The sequence below is a fragment of the Mytilus californianus genome, unplaced genomic scaffold (genome assembly GCF_021869535.1).
Source record: "Mytilus californianus isolate M0D057914Y unplaced genomic scaffold, xbMytCali1.0.p SCAF_4, whole genome shotgun sequence".
Classification (NCBI taxonomy): domain Eukaryota; kingdom Metazoa; phylum Mollusca; class Bivalvia; order Mytilida; family Mytilidae; genus Mytilus; species Mytilus californianus.
Genome location: NW_026262690.1, coordinates 122,932,131 through 122,953,382, shown reverse-complemented (window position 1 = coordinate 122,953,382; position 21,252 = coordinate 122,932,131). Strand labels below are relative to the sequence as shown.

Genomic DNA, 21,252 nt, shown 5'->3' with positions numbered 1-21,252 from the left:
TTAAAAAAAATCTACCCGGGAAATTTTACGAAAAATCGATTTAACCAATATTTTTAGCCTTAAACTGAAATTAAAAAATGCCAAATTTAGACATAAATCTGAAAATAAAAGGATTTTTAAGTCTAAAACAACCAAGGGGAACGTTTACATTTCAAATTTAATTGTTTTTTCACATAATAATCATACTGACATGGTTCTAAAAGTCTTTGATGTAGTCGTTATTGTTGAAAGGGTGTAAAAGTTTGGAAATAGGGTCAAAATCGCACATTTCGCTTCCATTTGAGGGGAAAACGAGCCTAGTGACCCCCTTTTTTTCTTTGCATTTTTGGATTCAGCATAAAAAAATCTACAAAATATGTGAAAATAAAAAAATTCTACCGGGGGTCCATATTGGGGTGAGCCACCTTAAGCGTGAAGGCTGCTGTAGAAACCGTTTTTTTAATAATAAATATGCAATTTTAATAGGACACATTTGCCCTGTTGTTCAGATCAAAAGTACCTGTTTTTGTACTATCAAACTTCCGCGAAACAGTGCGCTCTAATATACAATTAAAGGTATGTTAAATTTTTCAGCACAAGTCAGGATAAGGTATAGTTTTGACATGAAATGACTGCCACTTTATTTGAATATAAGACAAAATAGCTATTAATGCTTGAAATTGCAGAATTTAACATAGAAAGCATGAAGCTATGACTTTGTGGTTTTACACCTTAATAATTGACTTTTTCGTGAGTTCTATTAGAAGTTCCCAGACGCCTACAAACCATGGTTCTCTATTAGGTATGAATTTTCATTCAGTTCCATTATCGACAAGTGTTTCTTAGATACGGTTGTCTCGGTTCGGTCTTGTTATCTTTTCGGCGGCTGCCTTGAATGTTGTTGCGTTATCGGACCACAAAATTATTGAAATAGATCGTATGACAACAAATCATTTAAATGCAAGCAAGATTTCCAAGTAGTGAAGTTGAAATCGTCCCTTCGTAAATTTTACGAACGCCATCACCAGTTGGTTGACCGTTATGGAATATCCGTTTCACGAATGACAACGGATATGTTTCAATTGTCGTAACTGCAATCCCGTCCCTCTTTCCCGAATGTGACCTACATGTACCGAATTAGACTTATCACCGGGTTTGTACTAACATGAGCAACACGACGGGTGCCACATGTGGACATGATCTGCTTACCCTTCCGGAGCACCTGAGATCACCCTCAGTTTTTGGAGGGGTTCGTGTTGCTCAGTTTTTGGTTTTCTATGTAGTGTTTTGTGTATTATTGTTTGTTGGTTTGTCTTTTTCTTTTTTAGCCGTGGCATTGTCCGTTAACTTTCGACTTATGAGTTTGATTGTCCCTTTGGTATCCTTCGGCTTTCTTTTTAACGACGTAAAACTGTGGTGGCATAATAACGGATATTTTGTATCCTCCTCTACAGGTGCGTTATGTATTCTCCCGATACATCGTAGTAATCCATTATTATCTAAACACAATTTAAGTTGTCGGTCAAGACTTAGTGGCACTTCTTTCTGTGAAGGTAAACTCAAGCTATCAATTTCATCCTTACATGTCTCCTGTTGTACGGCTCCTATAAGATAGTGTAATGCTTTATATCGTTCCTTTACACTGATTAATTCGATTTGTCGTTTTTCTTTAGGATCGCGCAAGTTTTGGATAAAACATAAGACGTAACAACTAGCTGACTGTATCTCTTATTGCTATTTCTAACTAACTGTATCGTTGTATGTCTATAAATGGAATCGTCAAGCTATATGTTCAACCTTAGATGTTTCTTGTTGTACGGCTTCTATAAGAAAGTGCAATGCTTTATATCGTCCCTTTACACTGATAAATCCGATTTGACGTTTTTCTTTCGGGTCGCGTAAGTTTCGGATAAAACGGGACGTCATGCACTTGAACCCCATGGTTTATTTGGATAAGAATATGTCGTCGTTTACAAAGCAAATGAAGAGTGTCATTTTAGAATGAACAACTAAGCCGTATAAAACTTTATTTCAGGTTGCGAAGATGGCTGGTATAATTGGCAAGGGGGAGGCACCTGTTACAAAGTTTCTGCTTTTAATGATACGAAAACCCAATGTGAGGCTGCTGTAAGTAGATTTGTGCATTATATATGCAAATAAAATGATTAAAGGGATCGTTACAATCTAAAAATAAGAAGATGTGGTATGGTTGACTATGAGACAACTCTCCACAAGAGACTAAATGACGTAAAATTTGCACTACTAGGTGACCGTAAGGCCTTCAACTATGAGCAAAATAAATAACCGTATAACAATTAAGCTATGAAGGGCTGATATATAACAAATATAAAACAATTCGAAAGAGGAAACAAGCGGCCTGATTAATGTAATTATTTTTTCATAGATAGGGCCTATTCTTCTAATGCAAAATTTTAGACAAGCATGCCAAGTAAAAGGAGTAGGTCCGGTAAGGGCCGATTTTGGCCTCAAATTTCAGGTTCATCTGATGAAAAATTTTGGACACTTTTTAAATACGTAAGTGTCTACTTCACTCAATTCAATTAGTTTATGTGAAAGATTGGAACTGATTTAGTCATTAAAGACGCTCAAATTCAAGTTTGAATATGAAAAATCTATCAAATTTGCCATAATATGTCACTTTTCAGATGGTTTTTGTCAAAAATGAAAGTGGCCGCATCCGTGTTCACTCTCAACTTTTATATATGTTATGTATTATCATCAAATACAACTTACATTTAAATATTAACCCTTACCATGTTGAGCCCGTCATATGACGGGATGACCCAAACCACCGTTATTTGGCTCCAATGGCTCTCCATACTTTTAGAGGTCAACCATGTGATACTTATTTCGAAATTGATGCATGTTCCCTCAACCTGAGACTATCTATTGTCATGTTTCTCATGTTTAAGTTGCATTTTGAGCTCAAATACGAACTTGGAAAATTGAAATCGGATAAAACTGGTTTTTCTGGAGGGGTGGGCTTCCCTTCTGTGTCTTACATAGGACGTTCAGAGGCCTAAAACTTTCAAAAATAGTGTGAACCCGCAGGCATATATCTACTGATCATAATTAGTATTGAAATACGCAGAGGAAACGACTACTTCCGGTTTCAGGTCGATTTGAAGTCCAAAATCGGAAAAAATCGTGAAATTCCGTATTTTTTTTCCAATGACCTTCTTCAGACTGGTGTTCCCAGGTCAGTTTCACTCCAACCTGAGAACTGTTGGGGTTAATGTGTTTACTGGGGTTCACTGTACATGCAGACTACAGCTGGATACCTATATCAGCATCCCTCGGTCTTTGGGGTCAAGAAATAGGACAAAAAATCGTCAAAAATGACGCTTTTTGCACCTGATGAACAACTTTTGGGCAAATTGCCGCCCATCCACCCCCACCTCCTCACCCCAACCACCCCGCCCCGTGATCCCCTACCTTAGATTTAAAGAAATCAATATGCTTCAGCAGCAGGGTAAAGCTCATTTGCATATAATTTGCATATTTTTGCAATTAAACGAAAATTAGACTTTTTCTGAAAATAGTTCAGCATGGTAAGTGTTAAGGCCATTGGTGGTAGAAATCCATTTTTCCAGTTTTAGCCTCAATTTGTATGTTTTTTCATCTTATTTTAGGTCAGAATAGGTTATCAAGATCTCCAGATAGACGGATTTGCTCAAAAATACTTTTAAGTTAATTTTCATTTTTGTTGTTTATTAACCCTTACCATGCTGAGCCCGTCATATGACGGGATGACCCAAACCACCGTTATTCGACTCCAATGGCTCTCCATACTTTTAGAGGTCAACTTTGTGATACTTATTTCGAAATTGATGCATGTTCCCTCAACCTGAGGCTATCTATTGTCATGTTTCTCATGTTTAAGTTGCATTTTGAGCTCAAATACGAACTTGGAAAATTGAAATCGGATAAAACTGGTTTTTCTAGAGGGGTGGGCTTCCCTTTTGTGTCTTACACAGGAAGTTCAGAGGCCTAAAACTTTCAAAAATAGTGTAAACCCGCAGGCATATATCTACTGATCATAATTATTATTGAAATACGCAGAGGAAACTACAACTTCCGATTTCAGGTCTATTTGAAGTCCAAAATCGGAAAAATCGTGAAATTCCGTATTTTTTGTCCAAATTGCCTTCTTTAGACTGGTGTTCCCAGATCAGTTTCAATACAACCTAAGAACTGTTGGGGTTAATGTGTTAACTGGGGTCCATTGTACATGCAGACTATAGCTGGATACCTATATCAGCATCCATCGGTCTTTGGGGTCACAAATAGGACGACAAATCGTCAAAAATCACCCCAAATACCCCGCCCCGTGATCCCCTACCTTAGATTTAAAGAAATCAATATGCTTCAGCAGCAGGGTAAAGCTCATTTGCATATAATTTACATATTTTTGCAAATAAACGAAAATTAGACTTTTTCTGAAAACAATTCAGCATGGTAAGTGTTAATTAAGAATGAATACAATTGCGGCCACTTCCATTTAAGACGGAAACCGTCTGAAATTTAACTCAAATGCTAAAATTGTGAAGATTTCAGTAATTTAGCATGACTGAATGATGCTAGTACCCGATATATGTGCATTGTATTGTCGAAAACAGCCCATATTTATGTAACAGAAGTATTCTACTTTCCCATAAATAGCTAAAAGTTTACATTTTAACAATTTGGTAAAACTGCTATATTTTGGGGCCAAAAAAGGGTCTTACTGGACCTACTCCTTTGTAAAATTGCATCAAATCTGATTTAAAATTTTATTTCTGATTTCAACACAAATGCCTTCAACAGCAGTTGTCGTTTTTATCAATTTATAATATCAACATCCATGTGAAACACAGTTTTCTACTATAAAATTATTACATTCATTAATATATGGGAAGTCAGTGCTAAAAGGAGCAAATCCACTTAGAATTGTACTATTAAATTCCATCCGAAATAGCAAACAGAACATTGCCACAAAGAAAGAAAAAACAACAATAGGAACCCTTTTGTTTTAAAACAAGTTCTATTTATATCCAGGCAGGTTCTGTTAAACGGATATATTTTAATGTGGTATTAGAAAGGATTATAAATTCAGATGGATAATTTGAATAATTATTTGAAAAGATCTAGATAATGTATAAAACTTTTAAATAAAAAATATATTTGTATTCTCTGTACAGAAAATACATTACTAAGAAGCGACATAAATTTGCATCCAAATCAATAATATCAAGGGCCTTATTTTGGCCCCAGAATATCAATTAAAAATGAGTCCAAATGACGTGAATTTAAGCATCTATTGGTCACCATAGGCTTTAACAATTAGCAAAACCCATACAGTACAGTCAGCTATATAAATCGCCTCAACATGACAACACGTGAACCAATTCAAACGAAAAAAAAAAGAGGAAAAAACAAGACAATTATTTCAAGAGATATAAGAAAGTGAAAAAGAGCAATTTTTGTCAAAAATTTTCTAATGACAATGAATGAAACGTTGACATTTTCAGCCGAAAGAGGCCAACAAAAGACATTTATGCGAAACTTGTCAAAGTCTTCTTAATTCTAAGCATATTTAGCCCTAGGAAACATACACCACCGCAGGGTTCGACATCCTTAATATTCAGGTCAGATATGTTATTTGTTATGAAAAAAACAAAAAGATACGATATCTTTTTGTTGATGCAAGTGTTGTATGTTTCTAGTATTGATAAGAATGAGAAATTCGTCCATTTCATTGAATAGGTGAACAATTGATACTGGTAATATTTTTCATGTATATTGTATTTTGACATTTTTTTTTCTATCTTGTCGTTGCTTTAACTTTAATACTGTTAAATGTGATAATAACTCTAAATATAAATACTAATTGAAAGGTAGCAAGAAATGGGGCCATTTAGGTACTTATCGAAACACTTTAGCCTTCATATTTCTTTTTTATGTATGATTTTGTTATACGACCGCAAAAACAATTTGCGGTCGTATATTGGTATCACGTCGTCGTCGTCGTCGTCGTCAGCGTCGTCCGAAGACATTTGGTTTCCGGACAATAACTTTAGTAAATCTAAATAGAAATCTATGAAATTTAAACACAAGGTTTATAACCACAAAAGGAAGGTTGGGGGTTATAGTCCTAACAGTTTAGGAATTAGTGGCCAAAAAGGGTCCAAATAAGCATTTTTTCTAGTTTCCAGACAATAACTTGTGGAACGGTGTGTGGATCTCTCTGAAATTATACCACAAAGGGATAGTTAGGATTGGCTTTTGGGGGTTATGGCTCAAACCGTTTAGGAATTAGGAGGAAAACAAGGGTTTCCTGGTTAATGGACAATTCAAAAAAGTACAATGTTATGTTTGGAATACCTCCCTTACACTGCTTTTAAATTATGTATAAAGAAATGTTGTATTGTCTTGAGGTGATTAGCTGTCAATTTATTTTTAGAAGTTACTATTTAAAAATGCTGATTAAGGAATATTAATTTTAGCTATGATTATGTATCTCATTTTCTATTTTAAGACTTTTATGATGTATTCAAAGGGGTAGTTATGGTTGCAAACTCCTTTGGAAAGGAGAAAGCTCGGTAAGGCCTCTTTTTGGCTTCAAAATATAGCATTTAAAAAAATTGTTGAAAACGAAAACTTTTGGCTATCACATGCATCAGGTACTAGCATCATTAATTCATGCAAAAATAATAAAATCATCACTATCTTATCATTTGTGCTAATTTTTGACGTTTTTTGTCTAAATTGGAAGTGGCCGCACTTGTGTTCACTCTTAATTATATGTTGTATTTGATGATTATACATAACAAAGGTTTAGACTGAACACGAATGCAGCCACTTCCAATTTTAGACAAAAAAACATCTGAAAAGTGACGTTTTGCGGCATATTTGATACAATTTCATATTTAAGTTTGAATTTAGGCGTCTTTAATGACCAAATCAGTTCAAATCCAAAACATTAACTAATTGAATCGATTGAAGAAGACACTTAAGTGTTTAAAAAATGTCAAAAATCTTTCATCAGATTTATTTCAATTTTTAGGCCAAAATAAGCCCTTACCGGTCCTTCTCCTTTGAATTGAGATTGTGACCATATCTTGAGGGAAACAAGTTTTTTTTTGGAAAAAGGGGGGGAGGTGAAAAATAATTGGAAGGGGGGAGGGGGGTGTAAAAACGAAATTGTGATGGGGGCACAATTTTTTCTCATTTCAGATTTCAGAAATTAAAAAGAAAATTTATTCAAATATTTGTTGCAAAAAAAAAAGGGAGGGGGTAATTATTTTTCTTTTTTTTTTTAATTTATTTTGGGGGGGGTCAATTCGCAACAGCATAGTATATTTCACAAAAGCAAAAAAAAAGGGGGGTAATTTTTTTAATTTTTTTTTTGGGGGGGGGGGGGGGAGTGGGTCAATTCGCAACAGCATAGTGTATTGCACAAAAGCAAAAAAAATGAATATAAATTCAAATAATATAACTAATTCTAAGTTCTTTGACTACAGTTATTCTGTGTCAGAAACCTATTATGTGTCAAATATTTAATTACAATCCAAATTCAGACCTGTATCAAGCGCGAATATTGTGTCCATTTTTTAGGTTGGACCTTTGCGGTCGTATCCAGCTGCGTTCGGCGAAGCAATTTATTGTACATAATGTGATAAAATTAGACTCAGTATGATTTTTCCATTTTACAGTACCATTAATGTCATTTTATAAATTAATGTATACTAGCTACTTAACAGAAATTTATTAAAAAAAATAATAAAATGTGCATGATTGATAATTTCTGCACGTCACAATTATTTTAGTTGATAATTTACAATAATATCTCGAGTCAAAATCGTTTGAGGCATATGAGGGTATTTACGGTTGTATTTTTTTCCCTTACAGAAAGCATGCAAAAACATAGGAGCAGAGTTGTTATACTCTAATTTTTTTCCTGAATGGGAACTTCCTATAGCGGCAATGTATGCAAATCATAGCAAGGTACGTATAAAAAGACACACCATTATTGTAAATTAAGGTTATAACAACGTATATGTATATCAGACAGTTTTAACAGGTTGAAAGAAATATATAACGTTTGTTTTAACAGGACACGGAGGAACAACAATATGATCAAATATACTTGTCTATTCTGATTTCATGTTATCTCTGATAGCATTCATGACAACATTCAGTGACAATCTATATCAATCTATAAAAACAAAGAGAAGATAATAATTAACATTCATGGCTAAAAAAATGGCGAAAAGACAAACAACAGTCCTCAATCCATATCACAAAATATTAAGCAACATGAACCCCTCCCAAGTGATAGCCTTAGTGCTTCCGAAGGGTAATACACTCATCGTGTACACAAAATGTTGCTCATAAAAATAAAAATCAGTAGTCGTTTCACAAAAAAAAACTAAGATTGATTGTTAGTAAACTGAATTGTTCATGACTTACGATCAATCTTAGACGTAAGAAACCGACTCCTGGTGATAAGCCGCATTGATTCGGTGACGTTACAATCGAAAAATGGAGGACGGAAGTTAGAAGTTATCCGTGGCCTCTAAATATTTCGTAGGAATTAATTTAACTTTACTATTAAAAACCTTTTGGTTAAATTTTTCCATAGACAGCAGGAATCGTGCATCAAGGAAATTAATTATTTTTGAATGATATGAAATGCAAGCGCTGGAATATCGTATTAGCTGGAAAATATAAAACTCCATTAACAGATCCTGCTGAAATAGTTTTTTTTATTTTCTAACCAGATCAAATTTCACTGGCTACTTAGTAGTTTGATCTCTTTTCGGGAATATTTTACTGGCCTGGCTTATGGCTTGTGGTAACTGGTTAATCGTAAAAAATGTTGCGGGAAATTGAAATTATCTATCAAGGATAATTCATTACAAAATAAAAAAAATACATAGTTAGACATTTTTGTTGCAATAGTCAAAGTATGTTTCTTTTGGTGGCGATATCATATTCTTGAACTGTACCAAAAACTATGGACTATCGGGTTTTCTGCATATTGATATCATAAAACAAGTATACTCTGACAAAATTTCAAACACTTCAGCTGTATTACAAGAAGTGAGAAATGGTAAATTTTGTTACATTTTGGTGTAATGGAATTTATATTTGGTTGAAATATCTAGTAGTTTCAGACAAAAAAGGGTCCAATCCTATATTTATACAAAGGAAGAGTTATGCTTACTACAAGTAGCATTGATTTTGTTTCGATTTAATCAAAACAATCTTAATATGTATAGCTTCACAGTTTTGAACACTTATTGTTCTATGTCATGTCGATACTTATATGTTGGCATTGCAAAAGCATTCTTTCCTCGGGCTGTTGGTGCCGTATTTATACTCATTCAATTGGATGTGTACTGATTGGTATGTTTAATTTAGGCTTATATCCAGTTGAAATTAAACAAAAGAAATGGATCTCTTTATTAGAGAAGGTAAAAATGGCTAAGTTTGTATATTTGAATTGTTTACATCTGTTTCGATAGCCTTTAAAAGTTTAATGTACAGTGTAAATTAAGAATTTGTTGCACCTTATATACGCGTTTACACTTAAATTAAAGTATGGAGCTTCGAGATCTTTGTAAACTTTGTAAATTGTAAGGACAAATGTTCACAGAACAGTTGATTATGGTTGGTGCATATTCATTTCGTCAATGTTTCTGTTACTGTATTTTTTTAACAAGGCGAGATAGTTGGTTTTGCGTTCAACCCCAAACCTGGAGGGTCAGTACTTTTAATTTGTTCTCGAGGTATCCGTGATCTTGAAAAGCTGTCTGCCAAGACTTACAGGCCTTTTGGGGTCCTTTATAGCTTGCTGTTCGATGTGAGCCAAGGCTCCGTGTTGAAGGCCGTACTTTGTGACTTGGATTGAGAATTGTCTCATTGGCACTTGTATCACATCTTATTTCTACCTTTCTTACCGATTTGATTTTGGAGTGATTCCTTCTCCTAGATGGGTTGCTTTTTTTGGCTTACGACTCCCATCTGTCCGGCTATTTTCCCATATCTGGGGCAAGGTTGATGAGTTCAAGGGCGTGTCCACGCGCCGGTGGGCCTAAACACTGCATCCCTGGGGCCCTTGCTGTTCCGAGATCCTCTACAATTATGTCTAGGATGCTGGACCCTAGTTACCATGTGCTCTCGCGAGGAGGCATCGCAGAAGTCTTGAATAGTGTAGAGGCTATGTACTGGCAAAAAAGTCTTACTCACTCGGCTTTCTTCTCACCTGCAAAGCAGGCTTGCCAGCAGTGGTAAATGAGCCTATGGCTCCAAACCACATTACACGCATACACAATCCTGTGTTACAAACTACAGCCCACAATAGCATATGCTCCCCGCAGAGGCTAAGGGCATAAGTAGGTAAAGTAAATACATTTGGATCTTTAATGTGCATAAGCATAAATTCCACCGAAAAAATTGATATGCATATTTTTGTTTTAAATCATTTTTTTGTGTGTGTTATCGAGGAGCCTAGTAAAGCATGCTCATTTGCTAGTTACTTTAAGCTCACATTACCCACAGTACAAGTGTGATCCTTTGACATCATTTGGCTTCCATCATGGTATCTGTTGGGGTGTTTTCCTGATTGTCCCACTTTTTGAAATTATAGGTAAAAAAGTAATGAAATTGTGTAGGACAATCGGGAATTGTTTTAATAGTAATTGACTTGTTTTTATAGTTCGTTTCACGTAATTAGAGTTAACTAATCAATGTAACTTGTATAAATAGAATATGAAATAAACATAAAATAATAATAATATTTAAATATTTTATTTTGCACATATCAGGTACAATTGAAGTAGAAGTATCAGCAAACATGGATTATGATATCAAGTCGTAAAACAGAACATATTAAGCACTATAAAAAACAGATATCATAAAGCACACACAATGAATGCAGAAGTTCAACAATGAAGCACACTCACATAAAACAACATTACCATCACAACAGTAAACACATCATATAATTGAAACAACTTTAGTCAAGTGTAACAAATAAGAGGCAATGATAGCATACTGAAACAAACTAACCATAATGAAGACGTTCTTTTAGTTCCTGTAGACGTTGATTGAGTTTTGTGTATTTTCTTTTTTTTTTTTGTTTGTCGTACTCTCCCAGCTTGGTATTGAATGATTGTCACTTTGTTTGCTATCTGCTCTACCTTTAGGTAGTTGGGTAGATTGTATATGCTTGGCTGTAGTACTTGAATCATCTTCTTCATGCTGAAGTACCATCCTTTGATGCGGGTCGTCGTCCTTAGTCCTTCTGTTTGGTACTGGTTCTATACCTGCGTGTTGCTTTCAACCCAATATGATGTGACGTAGTCAGTAAACGTAGTAATATTTGCTGTTTAGTCCGAATTTTCAAGGTCTCAAAATCCATGGAACCAGACGTCTTCTATTTCTACATGTTTTGCCAAAGGAAAAACTGCTGCCCTGCGTATAAGTTGCTGAATGTCTAGCTCTCCATTTTAGATGGGGACGAGTCCAGCTGACTGCACTTTTCGCCAAAAACACCTTTAACTGTGATTTCTGGAGGGAATGATCTGACTGAATTCTGGACAACAGCTATGTAATCATTGAAGATAGTTGCTGGGTTCAGGTGAATTTGACGTTGGGTGCAAGCAGTAGTGTAAAGAATTTTTCTGTAAATGTCCTTTAACTTCCCTGGTAAAAGTGTAAATACTATTGGAAATTTTTCTCCATCAACCAGTGCATGTAGAGTGTACAGCTGTTCAAAGAGTGACGAAAAGGGGTAGAAAGTACCATCTGCGTAGATTGTGTTGTTGTTGTTTGCTAAGTTGTTGTCAGTTGGGAATACAAATATTTTATCGTAGGTACCATCATTGATGAGAAGGAATCTTTCAGTAGCAGTGGTCTGGGTACACTCGTTCTAAATGTAAACTAATGTGCACTAGAGATGTTGGTAGATGTGATATGAGGTCATCTCGCTGACGATAAAGACTGAACTTAAAAGAGATGGGAAAGTTCAACCATCCGTTTAATTAACCAGAATCAAGCTGGCAGCCACTTTTAGCAGGCAATCAAGATAGCAGCCACTTTTTCCAGCAGCAAACTTTGATGATATTGTTGGAAGTAACTCATAAACGTAACGTTCTCGCTGCCGCTATTCATTGTAACGTCACCTAAGTGTGACGTATTGACATCAGAGTTTGAATAGAGATCCATACATGCTAGATGCCTTTGTTATTGTTAGCCTTATAGTTGCCCGATTTACCCACTGCACGATATTGGTGCCAAGCGACCAGGATGAATTTGAAGCCGAAATCGATACGTGCAGGACATAGAAGCGCCGTTTTAAGAATATGTACTTGGTTTAGAATCCCTTGGTCAGACAGAGGATACCTATGGCTCATTATTGGTCCCTATCATATTGAAAAAGTTACCGGGAGACGTACGTATAAATTTAACAAGACACCATGGTTCAACCAGTTGGCAATTATCTGACCTACGACAAGTGATATTTCACGAACTCAATATTATGGAGGAAGGCAATTCCGCTGATTTTACGGAAAATCATACCGCTACTGCAGCATTTCATACCAATGCAAAGGTACGTACTAAACCAGTCAACAGACAAATGAAAGTAAAGTCATGCGCATTTTGTCACGAATCACACGCCGCCGTTAACTGTACTACGATTATTGAACACAAAGCAAGAATTTCCATTGTTAAACGGGATCGTTTGTTTTAACTGTCTAAGACATCACATTGTAGCTGATTGCAAATCACACCAAAGTTGCAGAAAATGTAAAAAACGGCATCATACTAGTTTATGCAAAGACGAGGTACAACAAGAAGAAAAACAGAGTAACACTAAGGTAAATATTAGCACAATTCATGAAACACAACACAACGCGAAGGAAACGGGCACAGTTCTTCACTCACAGGCACAGACCAATGTTTTACTTAAAACTGCCGTAGCGCAAGTAAGTTCAGGCATTCAATGTACTAACGCAAACATATTATTTGACGAGGGCGCACAGAGGTCCTTCATCACAGACAAATTAGCTACAGAGCTGAATTTGGTCATTACCGGACAGGAGACCGTAAACTTGTCAGGATTTGGTGACACAAATGAGAGCAAAAAGGTCCGACATCTAAACACTGGTAACATTTACCTACTTACAGATACCGGAAAATTACCCAATAATAATAATTCAGGGTTCGACACTAACGCTAGTCCGCTAGCCCGAGGCTAGTAAAAACTAAGGAGGGCTAGTAAAGTTTTCATCACAGTAGTCCGACGGGCTAGTCAAAGTTTTGTTTATAACTATATAAAATTTTAATTGTCAACAAATCCCACATTTTTTGCTGACCTTTGCTGTCTTTATTGTACAGTTTATTCACGTATATTTTGATTGTCAGACATTTTTAACATGAAAGGTACTTTTTGGAGAGGGGAAAGAAACTGAAACAATGATGGTACTTATACATTGAAAACCATGTGTGTTACAAACTTGAAACGCCGTGATGATTCTGATCAAAAACCTGGATCTCAAAAGTGCTTTCAGAATATAAAAATAATAACATGAATACGAAATTTATATACATTACTACCGTTGCCATCACTGTTTGGGAAAATTGTACACCTTATTGGGAGGAATTTTAAGCGTTTTTTTTTTTTAGTAATTGGGAATTTTCTTTAGGGAATTAAGCTGTATTTTGGATGTAATTTGAGGCAAACAATATCACTGACATATAATATATACTAAATTATAGGTCTCTGGTAAACATATACAGATTTTTAGGAATAAAATTTCGTCCTGCAAAAAAAAAAAACTGACAAACAACAAGGGAAAAGAAAGAGTCCATGAAGAATTATGACAAAAACAGCAAGGGCAAACCTTTCCTCTTTTGTTGATGTATTTGTAAATCCCTTACTTACCCATCTTCATTAATGACACTAGTAATAATGGTAAGTAAAATGAGGATGATGAAGTAATGATCTAAAGGGGTCTTCAAAATAAAATAAGTCGAACACATTCTTAATATAGATGATTAAAATATGATTTTTTTTTTTGTATTTTTTATTGGCAAACCAGTGAAATTTCTAGTCCAAATAATTATGACGTCTAGAAAAGGCTATTATATTTTTTTCTTTGACGCCATACATCAAAGAAAAAAAATATAATAGCCTTTCAAGACGTCATAATTATTTAGACTTTGAAATTTCATGAAACAAAACATGTTCAAAACCCTCTGGAAATGCTCCAGAACACAGAATTTTGCTTCATTTGTATCAAAATTTTCTGGGGGGGGGGGGGGGGGGGCATGCCCCTAGACCCTCCTAGATAGGGTCATGCCTTTTACACTTGGAGGGCTAGTGATTTCTTAAGAGAGTTGTAGAAAAATAATTTCACTAGCCCTGCAGGCTAGTACATACATTTAGTTAGTGTCAAACCAACATAGTTTCTGCAAATGTTTTTTTTTGTAAACGTTCAACCTTTAACCCCCCCCCCATTTTTTCTAGAACAGTACGAACAATTTTTTCGATATTACATACTCCAACATTCATTGACAGAAGTGATGCATATACCTCCCTTATTATACAGAGTCATCATATTTTCCCCCATGAAATGTTTTAACTATTTGTGACTTCATTAATTCTTCAATATTTTCTTTCAATATTTCATTTTCATTTTCCAAATTTTTCACTTTGTTAACCATATCTAAATTTATACTGCAATCAGCTATTTTACTATACAGATAAAGCTATACGTATAAACGTTAGCTTTATACGTCAATGACCTCAACTAACCTATTAGCCACGCCTACTTACCGGAACTACTGTATTTCATCAACAATGTCACGTCACAACCATGACAACGTGTAGTAACAATTGTCAAACTTTTGTAAATTTAAACTTGTTATGTCTTGAAATTCGTAATTTACATACCATGTTTATTAAATATTATTAAATTAGTTTATTTTCTCTTTCTAATTCCTAAAAATGTCAATGTCTTATCGCCTGGACTTTATGAGTTACTACGCTTATAGGGAAATACTCAACAATGGTACCCCAAGAGGGAAATTCCAAACACTTTTTTTTTAACAATAAATTTGTTACGTATTTTTTTTTTTTTTTTTTTTTTTTTTTATCGATTTCAGTATAAAGACAATATACGTATAGTGTCTTGAAATATGAAATTTATTTGTATTCGGCACGAAACAGGGAGAAAAGCTCGGTAAACCTCGCATTTCCCCCCGTTTCTTAGCCTCATACAAATAAATTTCATATTTCAAGACACAATACGTATATTGTCTAACTATCCGTATACCTGATTTTTTTTATTGTGTCAACAGTTTCATTATTTTTTTCTTTTTTGAAGTTTTTGTTCCGGTAATATCTCAGAAGTGCTGATTGCCCTTTATACTTTCTTTTTAAGTTCTCCGTTCTTTGTTTTAAATATTTCATGTCTTTTTCGTGTTTGTTTTTTTCTGATGTAAGTTGTGTTATACGTGTTTGTTTACGCTTCAGCCTTTTGTTTACATTTCTTGTCGATAGTAGAGACATTTTGGACAGACTATCAGTATATTTAGCTGTTACTTTTTTATGTTCATTTCTAATTTTGAATAACCTCAAGTTTGTACTAAATTTCTGTTGTCTTGATTTTTCTAGTTTTTTTTCCAGGTCGGTTATAATACTTTTTTGTTCGGCAAACTTAAGAGAAGCGTTATCGATGTATTCTTGAAACCTTTTATTGTCAACTTTGTCAGAACTATTCCTCTTTTCATTTGAGGCAAAATTACATAGGGTATTTCTTTTCTGAGGGGATATATTGTTCTTTCAAGTAGGTACTGAGATTTTGCCTATCATTTAAAGAAAACTTTGACAGCTTTTTGTTTACTAATTCGATGTTACGTTTTAACCCGTCTGAGTCGGGGGTGTAATTTAAATTACATAAAAATTGTACCCACAATGCAACTGTTTTGTGTATTATATTATGTTGCAGTTTTAATTTTCTTAACTCAGCAATGAGACCATTTGTAACATGGATTTGATTTGGTATAGGAGCCGGATTTTCTAACCAATCCAAACTTATACCCTCTTTTTTACATATTGGACCAACATCTTTTAAAACAATCCCTATGGCTTGCTCTTTACCAATAGATAGGTCTTTTTTCTTAAAAACTGACTTCATTGTGTTTCGAATTTTTCTTAGAAATACCGATACATTTACACTACTAAAATTAAGATTTTCAAATATAATGGGCATATTTTATTAAAAAAGAGATTTCTACACGATCTTCAACTACCGCTATCACACAATGCCAAAACAGATATTCTTGCCATACATTCTGCTTTAACTTGTCTAAACTCCAATCATCTAAAAAAAAAAGGCACCAAAATTTCATGAGTTTTAAATGTGACTTTGGTGTGCTTCTAATTATTTGTTTAAACGTTGACCAGCAACATTTAAATGATAAGGGACTTTTGAGTTGATTGCATTTCTGATAAAGTTTTTTAAATTACACATCATTATATGCATCAAACTCAAGAGTCACCTATTCAGTTGGCACTTATTTTTAAGTGGCCTTTTTTTAAACATCATAAACATATAGGATTAGGCATCAAAGTATTGTTCCATAGGGACCACAATCGTCCCGCGATGTCTTCAATCCATCTCACCACTGACCAGCAATGTGCAGAGATCATATACTGAAAAAAAACAGAGAGACCACAAAGAAACAGTTCTAGTTAACATGTTGAAAAATTGTGTATGTTTACACATTTATATATGACGTAATGAATCTGCATATAACAAATGTATTACTAAATACCAGTAAATTTAAAAAATAAAAGAGATGTTGAATAGTACAGTATTAATTGCTCTTTTCTTTTCATGGAATCTGTCTCGTCTTTATAGTGAAAGCATTTTTTCATCGAGTTAAATTTTGCAAATATCAAAATGTTTCATGTGATGAAAATTGTTATATTGATTATAAATATACAATATATATATATATATATATATATATATATTTGAAGCTGATAATGTTTTCAGTATAATCCTGTCATTTTAATACCGACTGATAAATCCGACAACGAAATGCAAATTACTGGTGGATTTACAATGAAATGTGGTTAATCTTACTATATATAATACTAACCGGTATACATGCAATTGATGAGCAGAGAATGAATCATATGTCTATCAACTCCCATGCAGGATAAATAATTCCAAACATCTGTCTCTTCTATCAGTTGGGCCACAGGAGATGGGGATCCTGAATTTAAATTAAAAAAGTCTTTAAAAGAAGTTGATATTTAAAGTTCAATAGGTTTTTTGGTACTAAGAAAGGTTGGGTCACATTTACTTTTTCTCATTTATTTAATATTATGACAATTTTGACATAATTTGATTTGCTTTATTGAAAATTATAAAAGGGTGGAGTCTTACAATTCATGTTCATCTACAATTGCATGCAAGTAAAACGCTAGAAACATATAGAATAACCTTAAATTTTAATTAAACCAATCTCGGATATACGGTTATTATATTTATGCTAACCGATATTAACACGATCGCTGATTTCGAACGATGTCTGTTGACACTGCTCTGTCATGTTGAGGGGCAGTTAAAAATGCCTGAAAATAAATATGTTCCTGGTTATAAATCGTTTTAAAATAACTTTAAATAGACTAATATGCCATCGAGGAATTTAAAAATCGTAGTCGTTTTAAAAAAATCTCAATATTTCTACTTGAAAATTATCTTTGAAGTTTTGTCAAATTCTTTTGCTGGTGAGCGTAAACAGGAACCGGAAAGCGACCTCGTTTTTGCAGTAGATGGGAATCTCCGCTTTCATTTGGATAATAATTATATAAACGTATAACGTCAGGAACATATTTATTTTTGACTCCAAACTAGACATCCCCAGAAAAAAAACCGTGCCGCGCAGTTCAAAAAGTCGTTCACGTAGGTTTTATTTCGACTCGATAAAATACAAACGAAACGATGTTTAGTAAAAACAAAGAGAGGAAAAGAAATTATAATAATTTATTACAAAAGAAATGCTACATAAGAAAGATAACAGATTAGCAAAAGGGGGAAATCTGACAATAACAATGGTCATTTTCCAGTGCTATCAGTCACCGGAAAACAAAATGGCGGCCAAATAACGTTAAACTGGCATCTCTATAAATAAATACTGCATAAATCTTAATTGTACATGTAAATGGATATCCAGATCAAGGCCTGTTCCCACACTTTTTTGGAGGTTGCACATTTTCTTTGGCAAGAGGTTTTGGGGTCTACTGAGTGTTCTGGATATAACACATGTATATCGCTACTATATCCTAGATGTCGTGTTCATTTATGCATTTGATATGCAAATATTGCCACATTTTTGAAAATTTTTCACTTGGTTTATGCTAATATAAACTACCATTTTTGACACTAGAAAAACACATCTTTTGTGTAAAAAAAGACTTCAAAATGGTATTTGCTGCTTCCCTCAGAAGCCAAGATATAGCAGTAAGGAGTAAGAGAAAATACTGATCAATTTGGAGTCGGAATAATTGGACCAGAGTAGTGTCTTCTTGTGACTGTTACCTTGTGAGCCAGCTTGTCAAATTTAAACTGTTTATTGGACTAGTACATTTAAGCAGGTATCTTCATACCATATTAATATCTAGGCTTATATGTAAGTAATACTTGCTGTTGGATGTAAGGCAAACAATAGATTAATCAATAGACTGGAAATAGTATATAACAACCTCACTCAAGTAATTCTATTTATTTTTTTGGCAGACCCTCCCATTCAACCCAACAATATAAACAGAAAATAAAAAAAAGAAATCTGTTTCTATTATTCTCACTCAATTTAAAAATTGATTTTTGATATGAATCCTCCCATTCACCCCATCATAATAAACTAAAAATAAAACAAATTTCACTGCTTCCAAATGTTATCACACATTATCAGCTCACCTACTTACTGATGTAGCTTTCCATAAATGTATTCTAAAACTGAAGTATTCTGCAGTAAAACATATATTTCAAATGTCTATCCTTTTCCTTTTTTGACAATAGTTTTCAGTGACTTGCAGCTGCCTGTGTGCATATCACGAGTATCAATAATTGTGTACCCAGTAGTTGTTTGCATATCATTAGTATCATCTTCTTGAATTCTATTGCATGTGATTAATTAATTTAACTTTAGTTGAAATTATAAAAAAAACTTGAATTGTCAGCCTTTGGTATTTATTTGTGTTGCTATAAGAAACATTAGTCTATGTAGTTATCAATATTATTTTGTCTTATACATCATAAATGTTGACTATATAGTTAAGATTTTTTTATTTCAGTCAATTTTTTTTTCAGTAGGCTTTTTTTCTTGAGAACCAGCTGAATGTTTGCTTCTCTGTAGTACATTTATTTATGTTTAAATGTTTTTTATATTATACTAGCCCCATGACACAGATCACATTCATTGGAAATTTCATGGACTAATTTTAAAAAATGCACTTCTTGGCTTCATTTGCTCTTTGCTTTTGTTTTATATTTGAGATTTATATTGGAAAGCTTCATCTCATTCACTTGTGGAAGAATTTTAAAAGGCATTACTGGCGTGAAGTCATAAAGTAAAGAAGTCCCATCAATTATTACTGCAGTTAAAATTTATTTTTAATTGGCCCATCAACGTGCGGAATATTATATAACTCGTCTGGAAGGGTTATTGTCCGTTATCGAGCTCGAGTTATCTTTATTCTTTCCAAACCGTAAACAAATGGCGGCCAAAATCTACGTGAACGACAGTGTAGATTTACAAGTTTTTTTTGCCAAGAAAACGAAAACGGAAACGGTTTTTGAAGGAAAATAATTCAGTGTCCATAGAAATAGCATTTTGAAACACTCGTTTGCATAGCAAATTTGCCTGAATGTAAGTCAAAGCGATATACGATACACAATGCCAAAAATTATCTTCCGACTCAATTAACCTACTTTATTAACACACGTTTTAAAGGTAAACTGCTTATTACTCTATGAAAAGTTTATGGACAATAAAACCTGTGTTATTTTAAAATCTACATTTTATCAAAGTTTGACCGCATTCTTCGCTACGGTTCCTGAGATTTCAGTGACCAAAACTACGAGATCGTTTTTGCTGTAGCACATGTTAAATTAATTCCGGTTAGGCAAACCGTTAAAGGCTCGTGTAAATAAATTTCGGCCAGGGAATCCCGCGAAAAAAATAAAATCAGGAGAGAAAGTGTTAATGATACATTTGTTCTTACATTTAAATTTTTATCAATTACAGATAAGAACTCATTATATCTGGACAAGTGGATACAGAGACAAAGACAAAGACAAATGGTATTGGGGAAATAACCATGGAGAAGTTCCAGAAATAGCATTGCGACTAAGTTATATAGCTATAGGGAAAGGTCATCCTGACCATGGGAATTGTTTAGCAACATATATACTATATGACTGGCAAAAACAACTGGATTGTAATTTTAAATTCAACTATGTCTGCAAGAAAAAGGCGCAAAAGGAGCCATAAACAAAATATGGGTAACACTATGATATTAGAATACGCCTTAGGGTTCAAACTTATGCTATTAAAATAGGCCTAGGTGGTTATAGTATGCTATTAGAATAGAATGTACTTTTAAATGGAAGCAATAGATATTGTGTTGGTTCTTCATATTCCTAATATAGATACAAATATGCAGAAAATAGTATCAGATTGAATGTTTTGAGCAACCTTAAATGATTTATAATAAGTTATGAAAACCTTGTATTAATAAACTGTTGAAACATAGATATGTTTTGGTTTTTTAAATTTTGATAGTAATATGCAAATATTGAAATTAGAATGGCTACAGCTGCATGCGGGAGTTTTCTAACATCACAATTAAAGTAGGAGGGTGGCTGTATTTATATTTCTGGAAGTCCGTATGTCGGGGTTTAGACGATTCCATTCAATTGTAGTAGATGGGGGAAAAAAGATGTTCTGGTTATATCTAGTCTTTAACGGGGTACTACATAGTTGTTACTATTTCGCAAATCATAATTAGATATTTGACCAGCAAGTGGTAGCATTAAATCGCAGAGATAATCAAGGGCAGTCTCGTTATGTAGAAAATATAACACATTGAGCTTTCTTGACTTTCTCTGTCTACTAGCAATTTCCAGCCTGTTTCGAAATATGTAGCTTCCCGACTAACATACACGGGCAACCCAGTTACTATTC

General features: G+C 34.0%; 1 protein-coding gene across 2 annotated transcripts in view; it reads left to right on the top strand.

The window, feature by feature from the left end:
- Positions 1 to 20,820, top strand: part of LOC127739304 (uncharacterized) — a 338,236-nt gene extending 317,416 nt beyond the window's left edge. For both annotated transcript variants that reach the window (XM_052250977.1, XM_052250978.1), the window contains exons 5-7: positions 2,015 to 2,106; positions 7,891 to 7,986; positions 20,314 to 20,820. In XM_052250977.1, the coding sequence (XP_052106937.1) occupies positions 2,015 to 2,106; positions 7,891 to 7,986; positions 20,314 to 20,559 (434 nt within the window). In that variant the 3' untranslated portion in view covers positions 20,560 to 20,820. The remainder of the gene's footprint in view (positions 1 to 2,014; positions 2,107 to 7,890; positions 7,987 to 20,313) is intronic.
- Positions 20,821 to 21,252: the final 432 nt, after the last annotated feature.